The 14,333-nt window shown below is 45.1% G+C and overlaps 1 protein-coding gene across 1 annotated transcript in view; it reads left to right on the forward strand.

Moving 5' to 3' along the window:
- ALS2 (alsin Rho guanine nucleotide exchange factor ALS2) overlaps positions 1 to 14,333 on the forward strand; it is a 119,130-nt gene that overhangs the window by 43,928 nt on the left and 60,869 nt on the right. Inside the window, exons 8-10 of the mRNA XM_073633301.1 lie at positions 5,112 to 5,189; positions 7,907 to 8,083; positions 10,359 to 10,530. Of these exons, the coding sequence (XP_073489402.1) occupies positions 5,112 to 5,189; positions 7,907 to 8,083; positions 10,359 to 10,530 (427 nt within the window). The remainder of the gene's footprint in view (positions 1 to 5,111; positions 5,190 to 7,906; positions 8,084 to 10,358; positions 10,531 to 14,333) is intronic.

Below are 14,333 nucleotides of genomic sequence, written 5' to 3' on the forward strand. Positions count from 1 at the left end.
CAAAGTTACGTGCTGTGATAAGAACAGACTACTCGCTATATAATGGTTGAAAGTACTTTTAAGAATGTCAGAGATATGCATTTAAATATTGTAAACATATTCTGTAGCATATTACAGAATGCACTAAGCATTCAAATCCGTGAATGTTCCCAAAGGAGCTCACAGTCTCATGACTTACCACAGTCATGAATACAGTGGGGAAACAAATTATTTGATCCTCTACATATTTAGTAAGTTTGCCTACTTACAAAGAAATGAAGGGTCTATCATTGTTATCATAGATATATTCTAAATGATAGAGACAGAATATCAACCAAAAATCCAGAAAAAAACATATGATACAAATGTCATAAATTAAGTTGTAGTTCAATGAGTAGAATAATTGATGATTATAATTGATAATTTGATCCCCAAGCATAACATAACTTAGTACTTCCAAAGAAATGCCGCTCTAGGTGAGTGACTGACTCTCACATGTTGTGAAATGGAACCCAGGGTGCTGCACGGCTCATCTGTGAGATACAGTAACATGCAAAATCTGGAATATTGCTGCACTCCTTGGTATCTTTATTGAAGCATTAAAATTACATCACAGGTATGACAGGAACGTAAAAGGTAATTCGTTTTGCTTTAAAGTCAGCGCTTACTCAAACCTCATATACACATACGTTGAATGAAATATATATATACATGATGCAAGTACTTGCATCATGTATATATATATTTCATTCAACGTATGGGTGGAGAAACCCTTGTTGGCAAGTACAGAGGTAAGACATTTCTTGTAGTTGGTGACCAGGTTTGCACACCTCTCAGGAGGGATTTTGGTCCACTCTTTACAGATCTTCTCTAAATCCTTAAGGTTTCTCGGCTGTCGCTTGGCAATTTTGAAGTTTCAGCTCCCCCCATAAATTTTTTATAGGATTAAGGTCTGGAGACTGGCTAGGCCACTTCATGACCTTAATGTGCTGCTTCTTGAGCCACTCCTATGTTGCCTTGGTGGTATGTTTTGGGTCATTGTCATGCTTGAAGACCCATCCATGACCCATCTTCAGTGCTCCGGCTGAGGGAAGAAGATTCTCATCCAAGATTTTACAATACAGGGCCCCATTCATTGGCCCTTCAATGCAGCAAAGTCAATCTGTACCTTTAGCAGAGAAACAGCCCCATAGTATAATGTTTCCACCTCAATGCTTGACTGTAGAGGAACAAAAATGCTGACTATGACCCTAAGAACGCCATCCCTACAGTCAAGCACCGAGGTGGAAACATGATGCTTTGGGGCAGTTTCTCTGCTAAAGGTACAGGCCGACTTTGCCGCATTGATGGGCCAATGGCTGGGGCCATATATTGTAAAATCTTGGACGACAACATTCTTCCCTCAGCCAGAACACTGAAGATGGGTCATGGATGGGTCTTCCAGCATGACAATGACCCAAAACATACCACCAAGGCAACAAACGAGTGGCTCAAAAAGAAGCACATTAAAGTGATTGTAAAGTCTTGTTTTTTTTTTTTTTTTCCCCTATAAAAATAACAAACATGTTATACTTACCTGCTCTGTTGCATTGGATTTGCACAGAACAGCCAGGATCCTCCTTTTTTCGGGTCCCTCTTCGGTGCTCCTAGCCCCTCCCTTCTGTTCAGTGCCCCCACAGCAAGCAGCTTGCTATGGGGGCACCCGAGCTGAGTCACCGCTCCCTGTTTCCATTCAGACACGGAGCCTGGCCCTGCCCCTCTCTCTCCTGATTGGCTAGCTGACTCTGATTGACAGCCGCTGCTGTGTCTCAGCCAATCAGGAGGGAGAATCTCGGATGGCTGAGACACTCATGGACATCGCTGGACAGAGAGGGACCTCGGGTAAGTGTTGGGGGGCTGCTGCACACAGAAGGCTTTTTTTATCTTAATGCATAGAATGTATTAAGATAAAAAACCTTCTTCCTTTACAACCACTTTAAGGTCATGGAGTGGCCTAGTCAGTCTCTAGACTTTAATCCTATAGAAAATGTATGGAATGAGCTGAAACTTAGAGTTGCCAAGAGAGCCAAAAAAAATTAAGGATTTAGAGAAGATCTGTAAAGAGTGGACCAAAATCCCTCCTGCGATGTGTGCAAACCTGGTAATCAACTACAAGAAACGTCTTACCACTGTGCTTGCCAACAAGGATTTCTCCACCAAGTACGGTACTAAGTCATGTTTTGCTTGGGGATCAAATACTGTATTTATTGGCGTATAACACTCACTTTTTCACCATGAAAATCGGGTGCAAATAGCATGTGCGTGTTATACGCCAATACTTCAATTTTAGCTGCCTCAGAGGGGACAGGGAGGGGGGGCAGGACGAGCGCCGTCAGATTACATACAGTGAGAATCTCCTGTTTACTTGGCGGCCTCTATAATAGGAAGTCCTGTCTCCTGGGCCACCATTGGATCACTATCCTGTCTATCAAAGGAGATTCTCACTGTATGTAATCTGTCGGCGCTTGTCCCACCACCCTCCCTGTCCCCTCTAGGCTGCAGATGGGAATCAATCAGACTGCACTGATGGCAATGGAGAGGCTGCTGCACTAATGGCAATGGTGAGGCTGCTGCATTGAAGGCAGTGGTGAGGCTGCTGCATTGATGGCAATGGCGAGGCTGCTGCACTGAAGGCAATGGTGAGGCTGCATTGATGTGGACTGATGAGGCTGCATTGATGGCACTTGTGAGGCTGCAGATGGCCATTGATGAGGCTGCATTGATGGCAATGGTGAGGCTGCAGATGGGCACTGATCCTTATTTTGCTTCCAAGTTCCTTATTTAAAATGTAAGTTTTTTTTCCTAAAACTTCCCTCTTAAAATGAATGTGCGTGTTATATGCCTGTGCGTGTTATACGCCGATAAATACGGTACTTATTTTACTCAATGAACTGCAACTTAATTTATAGCATTTGTTTTATGGGTTGTTTTTTTTCTGGATTTTTGGTTAATATTCTGTCTCTATCATTTAAAATATGCCTATGATAAAAATTATAGACCCTTAATTTCTTTGTAAGTGGGCAAACTCGCACAATCTGCAGGGGGTCAAGTAATTATTTTCCCCACTGTATACACACTCTAGGACCAGTTTGGTTGGATGGTGGGTTGAAACTGTCTGCTCTCACCCAATTTTCATGGTTGACCACGAATGGGTACATGGACATTCACTCCTTGTTTACCCCTACTAGGATACTGGCATTCGATGCCTTACGCTCTTCTCATAATATCTCTTGCAAGAACTATAGCTACCTACAACTTAGGCATTTTCTTCAACAACTCATTAAATCCCACCACACCTCGTTTACTCTGACTCCCTTTGAGAGTATATGTAGCGCTAGACCCCACGCTCCAGGCCTGATATCCGCTTAGACCCTATCATCTCCAATGGGAAAAAGAACTGGGAAGGCAGCTAGACCCAGAGGATTGGCAGATTATGACTATAGCCATTTCCAAGTGTTCAATAAATGTTCCTATATTGGAGAATGCCTTTAAAGTGTTGTATAGGTGGTATTACATGCCGGCTAGATTAGCCCGCTTTATCCCAACTTGCTCCCTTCTCTGTTTTTGGGGATGCTCACAAGAAGTCTCCATGGCACGTTTGGTGGTCATGCCCGAGGGAGTGCAGGCTATGGGTCAAGGTCTACGCCCATCTTCGTAATTTTATTTCATGCTAACCTTAAAAGAGACCCCTATGAAGCCCTTCTCGGTAAACCAATTGTCGAATTGCTATGCCCAGAACGGCAGTTGGCACAACATCTTTTTACTGCAACTAAATTAACTATTGCCAAGGCATGGAAAATCTCTGTGCTCCGCTTTAAGGCGGTCAAAAATCATATGAATGATGTCCTGTTGAATGAGAAATTGACGACCATTCTGTTGGACACGCATTACAAGTTTCTTAGAATTTAGCAGCCATGGATTACACGTACTCAGCCTTCCCGGTTTGAAAGTATGCTTCCCTCGATTTAAGGCTCCCCTGGCACGCTCCCTGTGGACTCTCTTCCTCTCCTCTTCTCCTTTTCTTCTTGTCCTCTTCTCTTCCAGACTTCTTTTCTTTTTGGTTGCTTTCATTTCTTCAGTCCATTATGCTTTATGCATTAATTCCATATGCCTGTCAGGCCACCAGGGATAGTCCTGGTTGGATTGGTTATATTTAATAATATTGTATTTTCTATATTGTTTTTATTTAGTTTTAATTTCTAAGTTGCGTCCACCCCGATAGGGTGGACTCAACTTTTGTTTGGATATGCTGGGTTCTATATGTAGACATTCTTGTTTGCAGACACCCTATGATCCCTGGGACATTTCAGAAAGCTACTTCTGGGTTTACATTTTTTTTTTTTTTGCTTTGCCCCATGGGACAATGCGGTTGACGCCTGCATATCCCTACTTCTCATATCCCTTTCTTATTATTCGCTCTCTCTCTCCCTCTCTCTCTCATTCATATATATATATATATATATATATATATATATATATATATATATATATATATACTTTTGTTTTGTTTTTTGTTTATTGCTCGATGTAACCATGTAAATGCTGACCTGATATGTTGGATTACATGCAAATTTAATCTTAGTGAAAGAAACTGTCTGCTCTCCTGGTTTATGTGTGAGCTTTCTCTAGGGGCTTCAAACACCCTGTCTATAGTGTTCCTTTTGGAAATTGGACATAGGTCCCCAGTGTTGCAAGGCAGGAGAGCTAACCTCTTAGCCACTTTTATTTGCATTTAGGGCTGGTTCACACCAGATGCAGTCCAGTGAGATTTTTCTTTATTCTGCATCAAAAATGCATGAACTATGTTTAACATGGATTCCAGTGACCCTAGTTCACACCAATGCAGGGTGTTCCAGGACAGTCAACAAATGTAGAAAATGTTGCATTTTTTTTCTGTATGGAACGCATCTGGAATAAGGCAGAACGCACATGTCCCCAATTGAGATGGGGAAAAAAACAGGGGAAAAAATGCACCAGAGCACATCAAAAACACGTGTTTCTGTATGCATCTGGAACACATGGTGTGTGGTGTGAATGAGCCCCCAAGTAATTATCAGTTTGTGTATGCCTAAGCTTTGTTTTCTGCTTTGCAGGTTTATTCTTGGGGAAGCAATGTTTCAGGGCAGCTGGGTCACATGCAGTCTCCAACAACTATGCCACGGCTTGCCAAGGTAAGGGTCACTTCTGTAGTTAAGGTGCACTTACTGTGCAGTGTCCTGATGACATATCCGAAGGATCATTTATCCATTCTGTGACACAACATGGCAGTGTGAAAAAAGGAACACAGAAGGAGATATCAATTTTTTTCTCTTGATTCTGGTATTCAGCAGTAGCATTGTGCCAATTGAAAACCTGCTCCGGACCACTTGTTAGGTGTGCATGCCATTTTACTGTATATGGAAAAATGTCTTTTTTTTTTTTTTTGCAATAATCAACTGGTTTATTATTATAGAATAAGACACAAACAAGGTTTGACACAATACAACTGAATTATGTTATCAAACACACATAGGCAGACAAAAGAAGAATAAAAAAAGGCAAATTTTACAGTATGGTACAGTGCTAAAAGACAGTGGAAATACATGATCGGAGCATCAAGTGCAGCGGGTAGGAACCCCTCGGGGAAAGGAGGACTAAATTGTCCATCATAAATTAGGATTAATATGGGTAGACGGAGTATAGAGCATCAAAGAAGCTTACCTACATGCCAGTTTATAGTCCTTTCCTTTGGCCTCTTGACTGCGCCTTGGGTATTGAACAAGGTACTGGCCCCAGTATTATCCCTGCTGCATTCTCGTAGCATTCCCCTTGTGGGTTATGTGGATGACTTTCGGTTAAAGAGTAACTCCACTTTTGTTGAGAAAAAAATGCCCTCTGGGTGATCTATGTACATTGCAGGGATTTTAACGAACTTTCTTACAGATTCCTACTTGTTTCTGCTCTGAAGAGATAGCTGTTTGTTCCACTTTGTACCTTTTTGAATATTAATTCTGAATGGGAGTGACTTTTTCATTATTAAAGTGCTTCTAAAGCCTTCCTTGTGTTAAATTGCTTGTAAAGGCAGAAGGTTTTTTATCTTACTGCATTCAATGCAATAAGATAAAAAACCTTCTGTGTGAGGCAGCCCACCTAATACTTACCTTAGCCCCCTCTCTATCCAGCCATGTACATGAGTGCCTCCACCATCCGAGATTCTCCCTCCTGAATGCCTGAGACACAGCAGTGGCACAATTGGCTCCCGCTGCTGTCAATTAAAGTCAGTTAGCCAATCAGGAGACGGGGGGGGGCCAAACCGCGGCTTTGGGTCTGATCACACAGAGCTGCGGCTTGGCTTGGGTGCCCCGTACCTAACTGCTTGCTGTGGGGGCACTCGGCAGGAGGGAAGAGCCAGGAGAGCCGAAGAGGGACCCTAGAAGTGAAGGTAAATCTCCCCAATGGGACGTAAGAAGCAAAAAAAAAAAAATGACAGGAATTTTAACCTTTCCTTACTTTATGCAAAGTGAAAAAGAGTTTTGCCTATAGTTCTACTTTAAGAGAACTGTCAGCATGGCTCTATAGGGCAACATGTCTCTGACCGTTCGGACATTACAGTGGCTCAGGTGGATCCTGCATCATCAGAAATTGTGAATGGAAATGACACATCACAATTCTCTGGACTTAGGTTCAAACTCTCCAGTCTAGAAGCCATCTGTTTTTGCATGAGAGTCCGGGGCCTGGCAGCCTCCATCAAGGCAGTTCTTTTTGCCCAGTTCCATTCCAGGTATCTGCAGTGCAACATTCTGCCATTATGGGACAAGGCGGTCCAGTCTCTGGACTGGTTGACCCTGCCTTAGTGGCTCAGGAATCCAGCTCTGGATTTTGGAAAGTCTATACTTACTGTCTTTTGTAAGATCCTCATGACGGATGCTAGCTTGTTGGGCTAGAGAAAAGTTCTGCGAGCAGGGGACTCATCCCATCTTCCAATAAATATCCAATAAATATCCTGGAGCTTCAGGTGATTTGGCTAATTCTGCAGCATTGGACCAACTTGTTGGATGGTCATCTGATCTGGATGTAGTAGGATAATCCCACAGTAGAGAGATACATCCCAAGCTGAGCCACAGCTCCCTGTGTCTTTTCAGACACAGAGCCGCAGCCTGGCCCTGCCCCCCTTTTCTCCTCATTGGCTCACTGACTTTGACATCAGCGGGAGCCAATGGCACCGCACTGTTGTCTCAGCCAATGAGGAGGGGAGTCACGGCAGCTGAGACATTGCTGGATCTACAACATTGCTGGAACAAGATGGGGCTCAGGTGTGTATTAGGGGGGCTGAGGTGGGAGCTGCACACAGAAGGCTTTTTATCTTAATGCATACAATGCATTAAGATAAAAAACCTTCTGCCTCTACAATCGCCTTAACCCAAACTATTAAATATCATCATATAAATAACTAACACAAACACATAATCCCACCTCAGATTACGTATATAGTGATCATGATTTGTGTATTCAAAGGTGATAAATGTAGTGTGCTGATTAAATAAAAGTACACAAAAAAATTGTGTCTCACAGCAAACAATCTATATACATATAGGGAAATAATCCACATTTATGACTTAAAATGTCCAGATAGCGAAGCAATCCAAGCCAATATATGTTACAGCAATTGGGGTGCCAGCCTGAGTTTATCAGTGGTTTAACATTGCATCCTGGTTGAGAAAAGCATTCAGATCAGACTGACTCCTGCTCCTCCACCGAAATGTCCATCAGCACTGCGGGAGCTTGATCAGGACATTGAGTGCAGAACAGTGGAAGGGAGAGGTGTCTAATGTAGCAATAGGAGTTGTATGTGTATGTACATATATACCCTGTATATATCATTTGTTTGGAATGGGCCTTTCTTCTGTAGGTGTGTGAAGATGGCTGTGTGTGGACTATAGCCGCTGGACAGGATCATTCTCTTTTTCTGGCTCATGCAAAAGATGAGTTCCAGCCTGTTGTATATTGCAGTGGACACCAAGCAGCAGTGCAACCAATTGGAGCACAAACAAGTCAGACACCAGTTCAGCTATTCAATTGTAGCCAGGTGAGCAAATATTCCACACTCTAACCCTGTTCTCTCTACAACATCTCTAATTTTGTCTCATAGACCAGTTTCTTAGGAGGGGCGAGGCCAACCATAAAATTTAATTCGCTTTATGATATGATTGTTTTAGACTTCTAATGCTTACTTGACATGTGAATTGCCTAAACTGTTTAGTTTTGAAAAGGCTGACCTTTTCCATGAAGAAGGTACAGTAGTACAGTACCTGACCGCGAGATTGTGTTTCCAGCGCGATACCATCGCGCTGGTTCTCGGCGACAGGGTACTTTGCATGTCGCGCTGGCTCACTCATCAGGAAAGGAAAACTTTGTTATCCTTCCGCGATGCGTGACAGGCAGTGCTGACAGCTGTCTGGTATGAATCCTGAGGGGGAACGCCGCGCCAAATTTTAAATGAAAAAACTGGCGTGGGTTCCCCCCCAGGAGCATACCAGGCCCTTAGGTCTGGTATGGATTGTAAGGGGAACCCCTACGCCGAAAAATCGGCGTGGGGTTCCCCCCAAAATTCATACCAGACCCTTATCCAAGCACGCAGCCTGGACGGCCAGGAAAGAGGGTGGGGACGAGCGAGCGCCCCCCCTCCTGAGTCGTACCAGGCCATATGCCCTCAACATGGCGGGGTGGGTGCCTTGGGGGAGGGGGGCGCCCCCAATCGGAATCCGGGAGCCCCTTTAATAAGGGGCCCCCCAGATCCCGGCCCCCTCCACCCTGTGTGAATGAGTATGGGGTACGTGGTACCCCTACCCATTCACCTAGGGAAAAGTGTCCATAAAAAAAAAAACACAGTACACAGGTTTTAAGAGTAATTTATTAGGCAGCTCCGGGGTCTTCTTCCGACTTCGGGGGTCTCCTTCCGACTTCTCCCGGTGTTCAGCCTCTTCTCCCGGGCCCAGCCGCTATCTTCTTCCAGCTCTATTGCCAGCGAGGGGCCCGGTCTGCTGCCGCTGTCTTGTCGCCGCCGTCTTGTCGCCGCCGCTGTCTCGCCTCTTCTTCTCTTTTTCCGATGTTGACACAACACTCTCTCCGGCTGGGATGCTTTGTGCGAGCTGCAGAGCCATTTATATAGGCGGTGACCCCGCCCCCTTGTGACGCCATGTTCCCAGCATGCGCAGGGACTCTGGCGTCACGCCCCCTTATGACGCCAGAGTCCCTGCGCATGCTGGGAACATGACGTCACAAGGGGGCGGGGTCACCGCCTATATAAATGGCTCCGCAGCTCACACAAAGCATTCCAGCCGGAGAGAGCGTTGTGTCAACATCGGAAGAAGAGAAGTAGACTGAGCCCCTCGCTGGCAAAAGAACTGGAAGAAGATAGCGGCAGGGCCCATAAGAAGAGGCGGAACACCGGGAGAAGTCGGAAGCAGACCCCCCGAAGTCGGAAGAAGAACCCCGGAGCTGCCTAATAAATTACTCTTCAAACCTGTATACTGTGTTTTGTTTTTTTTTTTTTTTTTATTAAAACTTTTCCCTAGGTGAATGGGTAGGGGTACCATGTACCCCATACTCATTCACATAGGGTGGGAGCCGGAATCTGGGGCCCCCCTTATTAAAGGGGGCTCCCGGATTCCGATAAGCCCCCCGCCCGCAGACCCCGACAACCAACGGCCAGGGTTGTCGGGAAGAGGCCCTTGTCCTCCTCAACATGGGGACAAGGTGCTTTGGGGTGGGGGGGCCCCGCAGGGCGCCCCCCTCCCCCAAGGCACCCACCCCCCATGTTGAGGGCATGAGGCCTGGTACGGCTCAGGAGGGGGGGGGGCGCTCGCTCGTCCCCACCCCCTTTCCTGGCCGGCCGGGCTGCGTGCTCGGATAAGGGTCTGGTATGGATTTTGGGGGGACCCCCACGACGATTTTTCGACTTAGGGGGTTCCCCTTACAATCCATACCAGACCTAAGGGCCTGGTATGCTCCTGGGGGGGGAACCCACGCCGGTTTTTTCATTTAAAATTTGGAGCGGCGTTCCCCCTCAGGATTCATACCAGACAGCTGTCAGCACTGCCTGTCACTCATCGCGGAAGGAAAACAAAGTTTTCCTTTCCTGATGAGTGAGCCATCTCGGCGCTGGCTCCTGCGACGGAGCTCGCAGGTGTCAAATCTCGCTGAGAAATGCGGCGAGATTGACACAATATCGCAGTCACCTACTGTAGCTGTGGTCTCTTTAGCCAGTAATCTTTTCCCATGGAGTTGGTTGTATTAGATTTTAATTATAATCACATAATGTATTATTTATAATCTAGATTACTCTCTTTTATGTCTTCAAGCTGGGATACATCTGCAATGTTTACACTGGTGCAAATAGCTGCTTGGCTCTTGTAGACCAAAATATGATGGGCTACATTGGAAACCTCCACGAGCTTGCTGCAACTGAGAGGAATTTTTATTGTCTTCTAAGTGATGTCAAGTCACAGATTCTTAGACCCCTTTTAGGACTAGGTACGTGTTTGTTTTTTCACACCTAATAAAAGTGAACCCATGGCATAACCAATATATGTCTTATACAGAGTAAGGCCCCTTTCACACTGGGGCGGTAGGGGGCGTCGGCGGTAAAACAGCGCTATTTTTAGCGCTGTTTAACCGCGGTATTCGGCCGCTAGCGGTGCGGTTTTAACCCCCCGCTGGCGGCCGAAAAAGGGTTAAAACCCCTCGTATAGCGCGGCTATAGCCGCGGTATTACCGCGGTATAGCCGCGCTGTCCCATTGATTTCAATGGGCAGGAGCTGTTTAGGAGCGGTGAATTCACCGCTCCAAAGATGCGGCTGACAGGAGTTTTTTTTCTTCTCCTGCCACCACACCGCTTCAGTGTGGAAAGCCCTCGGGCTTTCACACTGAACAAACAGCGGAGGCTGTTTAGGGGCGTTTTGCAGGCGTTATTTTTAACGCAATAACGCCTGCAAACCACCCCAGTGTGAAAGGGGTCTTAGGGGGTGGCTGTTTATGGGGCAGTCTCACCAAGGACAAGGGGTTATTTGTTTTTTTTTATAGTTTAACATTCTTATGAAAGGAGGATGGATTTAGTTGTTTTATGGGACTTTACATACAAGGGCACTTACCTGTCCCTGGATCTAGCGCTGTCTTCACCTGAGCCGATTGTTCAATTGGTTTCAAGTCCAGGTGGCGGCATCTGTGATATGTCTCAGAAAGCTGCAGGGGAAGGAGTGGGGGCTGCAACGATCTGACTGGAAGTGAGGGAGCAGGTACCTGGCGAAATGAGGTACCAGCTCTCCTCCAAAAAAATAAATAAAGTGCCAAAGGAGGGGGGGGGGGGGGGAGAGAACTGAACTTTTCCTTTTGGGTGAAGTTCCGCTTTAAATTCCAATGCATAAGTATGAGAGTCCTTAAAGTTGAACTCCTAGCAGATATAAAGCAGGATCTTAGGACACAAGAACCATAGGTCTATATTTGACTTGAAATCCGTTGCACAGCAGAGCCCAGACTTGGTGAGGGAGAAAAAGCACAAGATGCCAGTCAGTTGTACCGCAGTGGTGTTGTGCTAACGGGGTGCTTGCTGATAGAAGTGACAAATAGATGAGCTTTTTAGTCTGTGCTTCTCCCTTTCACTGTCCAGCACAGGTTGGCGAGAGGTAAGACCTGTAAGTGTTATTTGGTTTCAATTTTGAAATCTAATGTTGGCTGACTCATTGAAAACAGTGCACTCATTGTGTGGCTGGCATCTTACTAAGCAGTAGTTAAGCAGTTAGGTCTAGTAATTTTAGTAGCTAATCTACCTTCCCCCTATAGGCTGATCTACAAATCTCCACATTTATTGCAAAGACAAAATATGAAAGAGTAAGTAAGCATGTAAAAAAAAAAAAAGTTTATGGTAAACACTACAGTAATCATACTTTCCCTTGAATGGCATTTAACTGCTTCAATACTGGGCAGTTTTACCCAATTCCTGCCCAGACCAATTTTCAGCTTTCAGTGCTGTCACACTTTGAATGACAATTACGCGGTTGTGCAGCGCTGTACCCAAATTAAATTTGTATCACTTTTTTCACACAAATAGAGCTTTCTTCTGGTGGTATTTAATCACCTCTGGGTTTTTTATTTTTTGGCAAAAAATACAAAAAGACTGAAAATTTTGAAAAAAAAAAGTTTTTCTTAGTTTCTGTCAGAAAATTTTGTAATAAGTAATTTTCCTCCTTCACTAATGTGTGCTGATAAGGCTGCATTGATGGGCACTGATTGGCTACACTGATGAGACAGCACTGAAGGGCACTGATAGGTGGCACTGATGGGCAGCACTTAGGGGAAATAAAAGGCAGCACTGACTTGCATCACTAATGGGCACAGATTGGCATCACTTCTGGGCACGGATTGGCACCACTGTTGGGGCTGCACTGATGATTGCTCTGATTATCTGTACAGGTCTTCCCTGTGTGGAGATGCCGCTGATCGGCTCTCCTCGCCTCTCACTCTGTGTGAGGCGAGGAGAGACCATTACCGGCACTTCCTTGTTTACATCTGATTAGCTGATCACATGGGTAAAGAGCTGAGATCCGGGTCATGCCGTGTCCCAGGAACACAGCGCGCCAGCAATCGCTTTGCGCCGAGACTGGTGCAGCATTGGATGACGTCCCAGAATGAGAGAGGATCCTGCAAGCCCTCATTTGTCTACACGACAGGCGGAAGGTAGTTAAAAGGAAAAGGTTTGGAGCTTTAAATGAAGCACGTGACACATAGCTGGTAAAGTGGTGAAATGCATGATGGCACATTTATTCTTTCATATATATACAGATCTCATGATGGCATATTATGATTATAACTTTTATATACACAAATGTCATGAATAACACATTGCAGTATAAAGTATAATTGTTGTGAGCTGACTTGTAATCCATATCATAAAATATATATTAAAATCATTAATGATTGCAGAAAGTTCATAATAATCAAAAAAAAGCTTGATGCGTGCATTTCATGGAATTCGCTCCACTTCATGGTCTCATTTAAAGTCCCAAAACCCCCCATATAACCACTTCCCTTAAATGGTAGCTCTGTAATTCTGACCTAATTGCAGCCTAAAGCCCAAATTAACTTTTTTCATTCATTACTGTAATGCAGTTAGGCTGAATATACAGTAATAAACATCCTCCCCTTATAGGTAGTTTTACTATCTGTGTATCAGCCAAGGGATAACATTCCCTGTGCTGGCAACATGTTGGAGAGTCAGACTGCCACTTGCACATACAGTACAGTGGGCCAGGTCTCCTGAGGTCCGGTATGTCCTCTTACACATTGCTCCAATCAACAGGACTTACCCACCATATGCAGGTCTGTTGATTGCAGCAGTGTGCAGGGGGACACGCCGGACTGTTAGAACAGTGAAATAAAAATGTCAGGACGTCGCCAGTGAATTTTGGGAAGAACTTTTACACGTTCAGTGGTTTCCCCAACTGAATCGGTGAATATTTTTATATAACTGTAGGACCCACGAGACAAAACTTTCCTCTTTGCTCCTGAATAATATATAAGCAAACATGTTACAAATAAGTCACCAGCTAATATTTTCAGATGTACATGTCGCTCTTTCAGACTGGCAGCTAAAAAATGCCAAATTAACAGTGCTAGTTTTCTTGCCGTTAGCAGTCCTGACCACAATAACATTTTTGGAAATAAACTGCCATTTTAAAGCGGAACTTCAACCAAAAGGGAAGTTCTGCTTTTCTACCTCCTCCCCCTCCTCTTCTACTTTTGGCACATTGTATTTTTTTTTTTTTGGGGGGGGGGGGGTACCTGGTTTTGACAGGTACTCGCTTCCACTTCTGCTCGGACAGCCTAGGCCAGGGGTATCAAACTCCATTTCAGCACAGGCCACATCAGCATTATGGATGTCCTCAAAGGGCCGGTTTTGTCTGTAAGGCAGGCCATACACGGTGCAAATTTATTTTCTTGCACCACAGACAGTGCTGACAGGGAAATCTCTCCTGCCGAGCAATTATCTGCTCCTGGCAGGCGTGGACGTAGCAAGCTGTCCCTGCTGGGAGAAGACAGTAATTATCGCTAGCGGCTATAACAGCCACTAGTGATAATCGTAAGAGAATCCGGCAGGCTGGTTGTACTCAAGTTGCTCGATCGATCAGCTTGGTACATTCAGCCTGCCCATTAACGGTTCCGAACCGTGTATGGCCGGCCGAAGACTAGATGTCCAAAGCACCCCAACCCCCTTTACATCAGATATCAAGAGCCCCCACCCACCCTTATATCACAGTGCACCCCACCTACTTTGTGCTGCT

The sequence above is a fragment of the Aquarana catesbeiana genome, linkage group LG06 (genome assembly GCF_042186555.1).
Source record: "Aquarana catesbeiana isolate 2022-GZ linkage group LG06, ASM4218655v1, whole genome shotgun sequence".
NCBI lineage: Eukaryota > Metazoa > Chordata > Amphibia > Anura > Ranidae > Aquarana > Aquarana catesbeiana.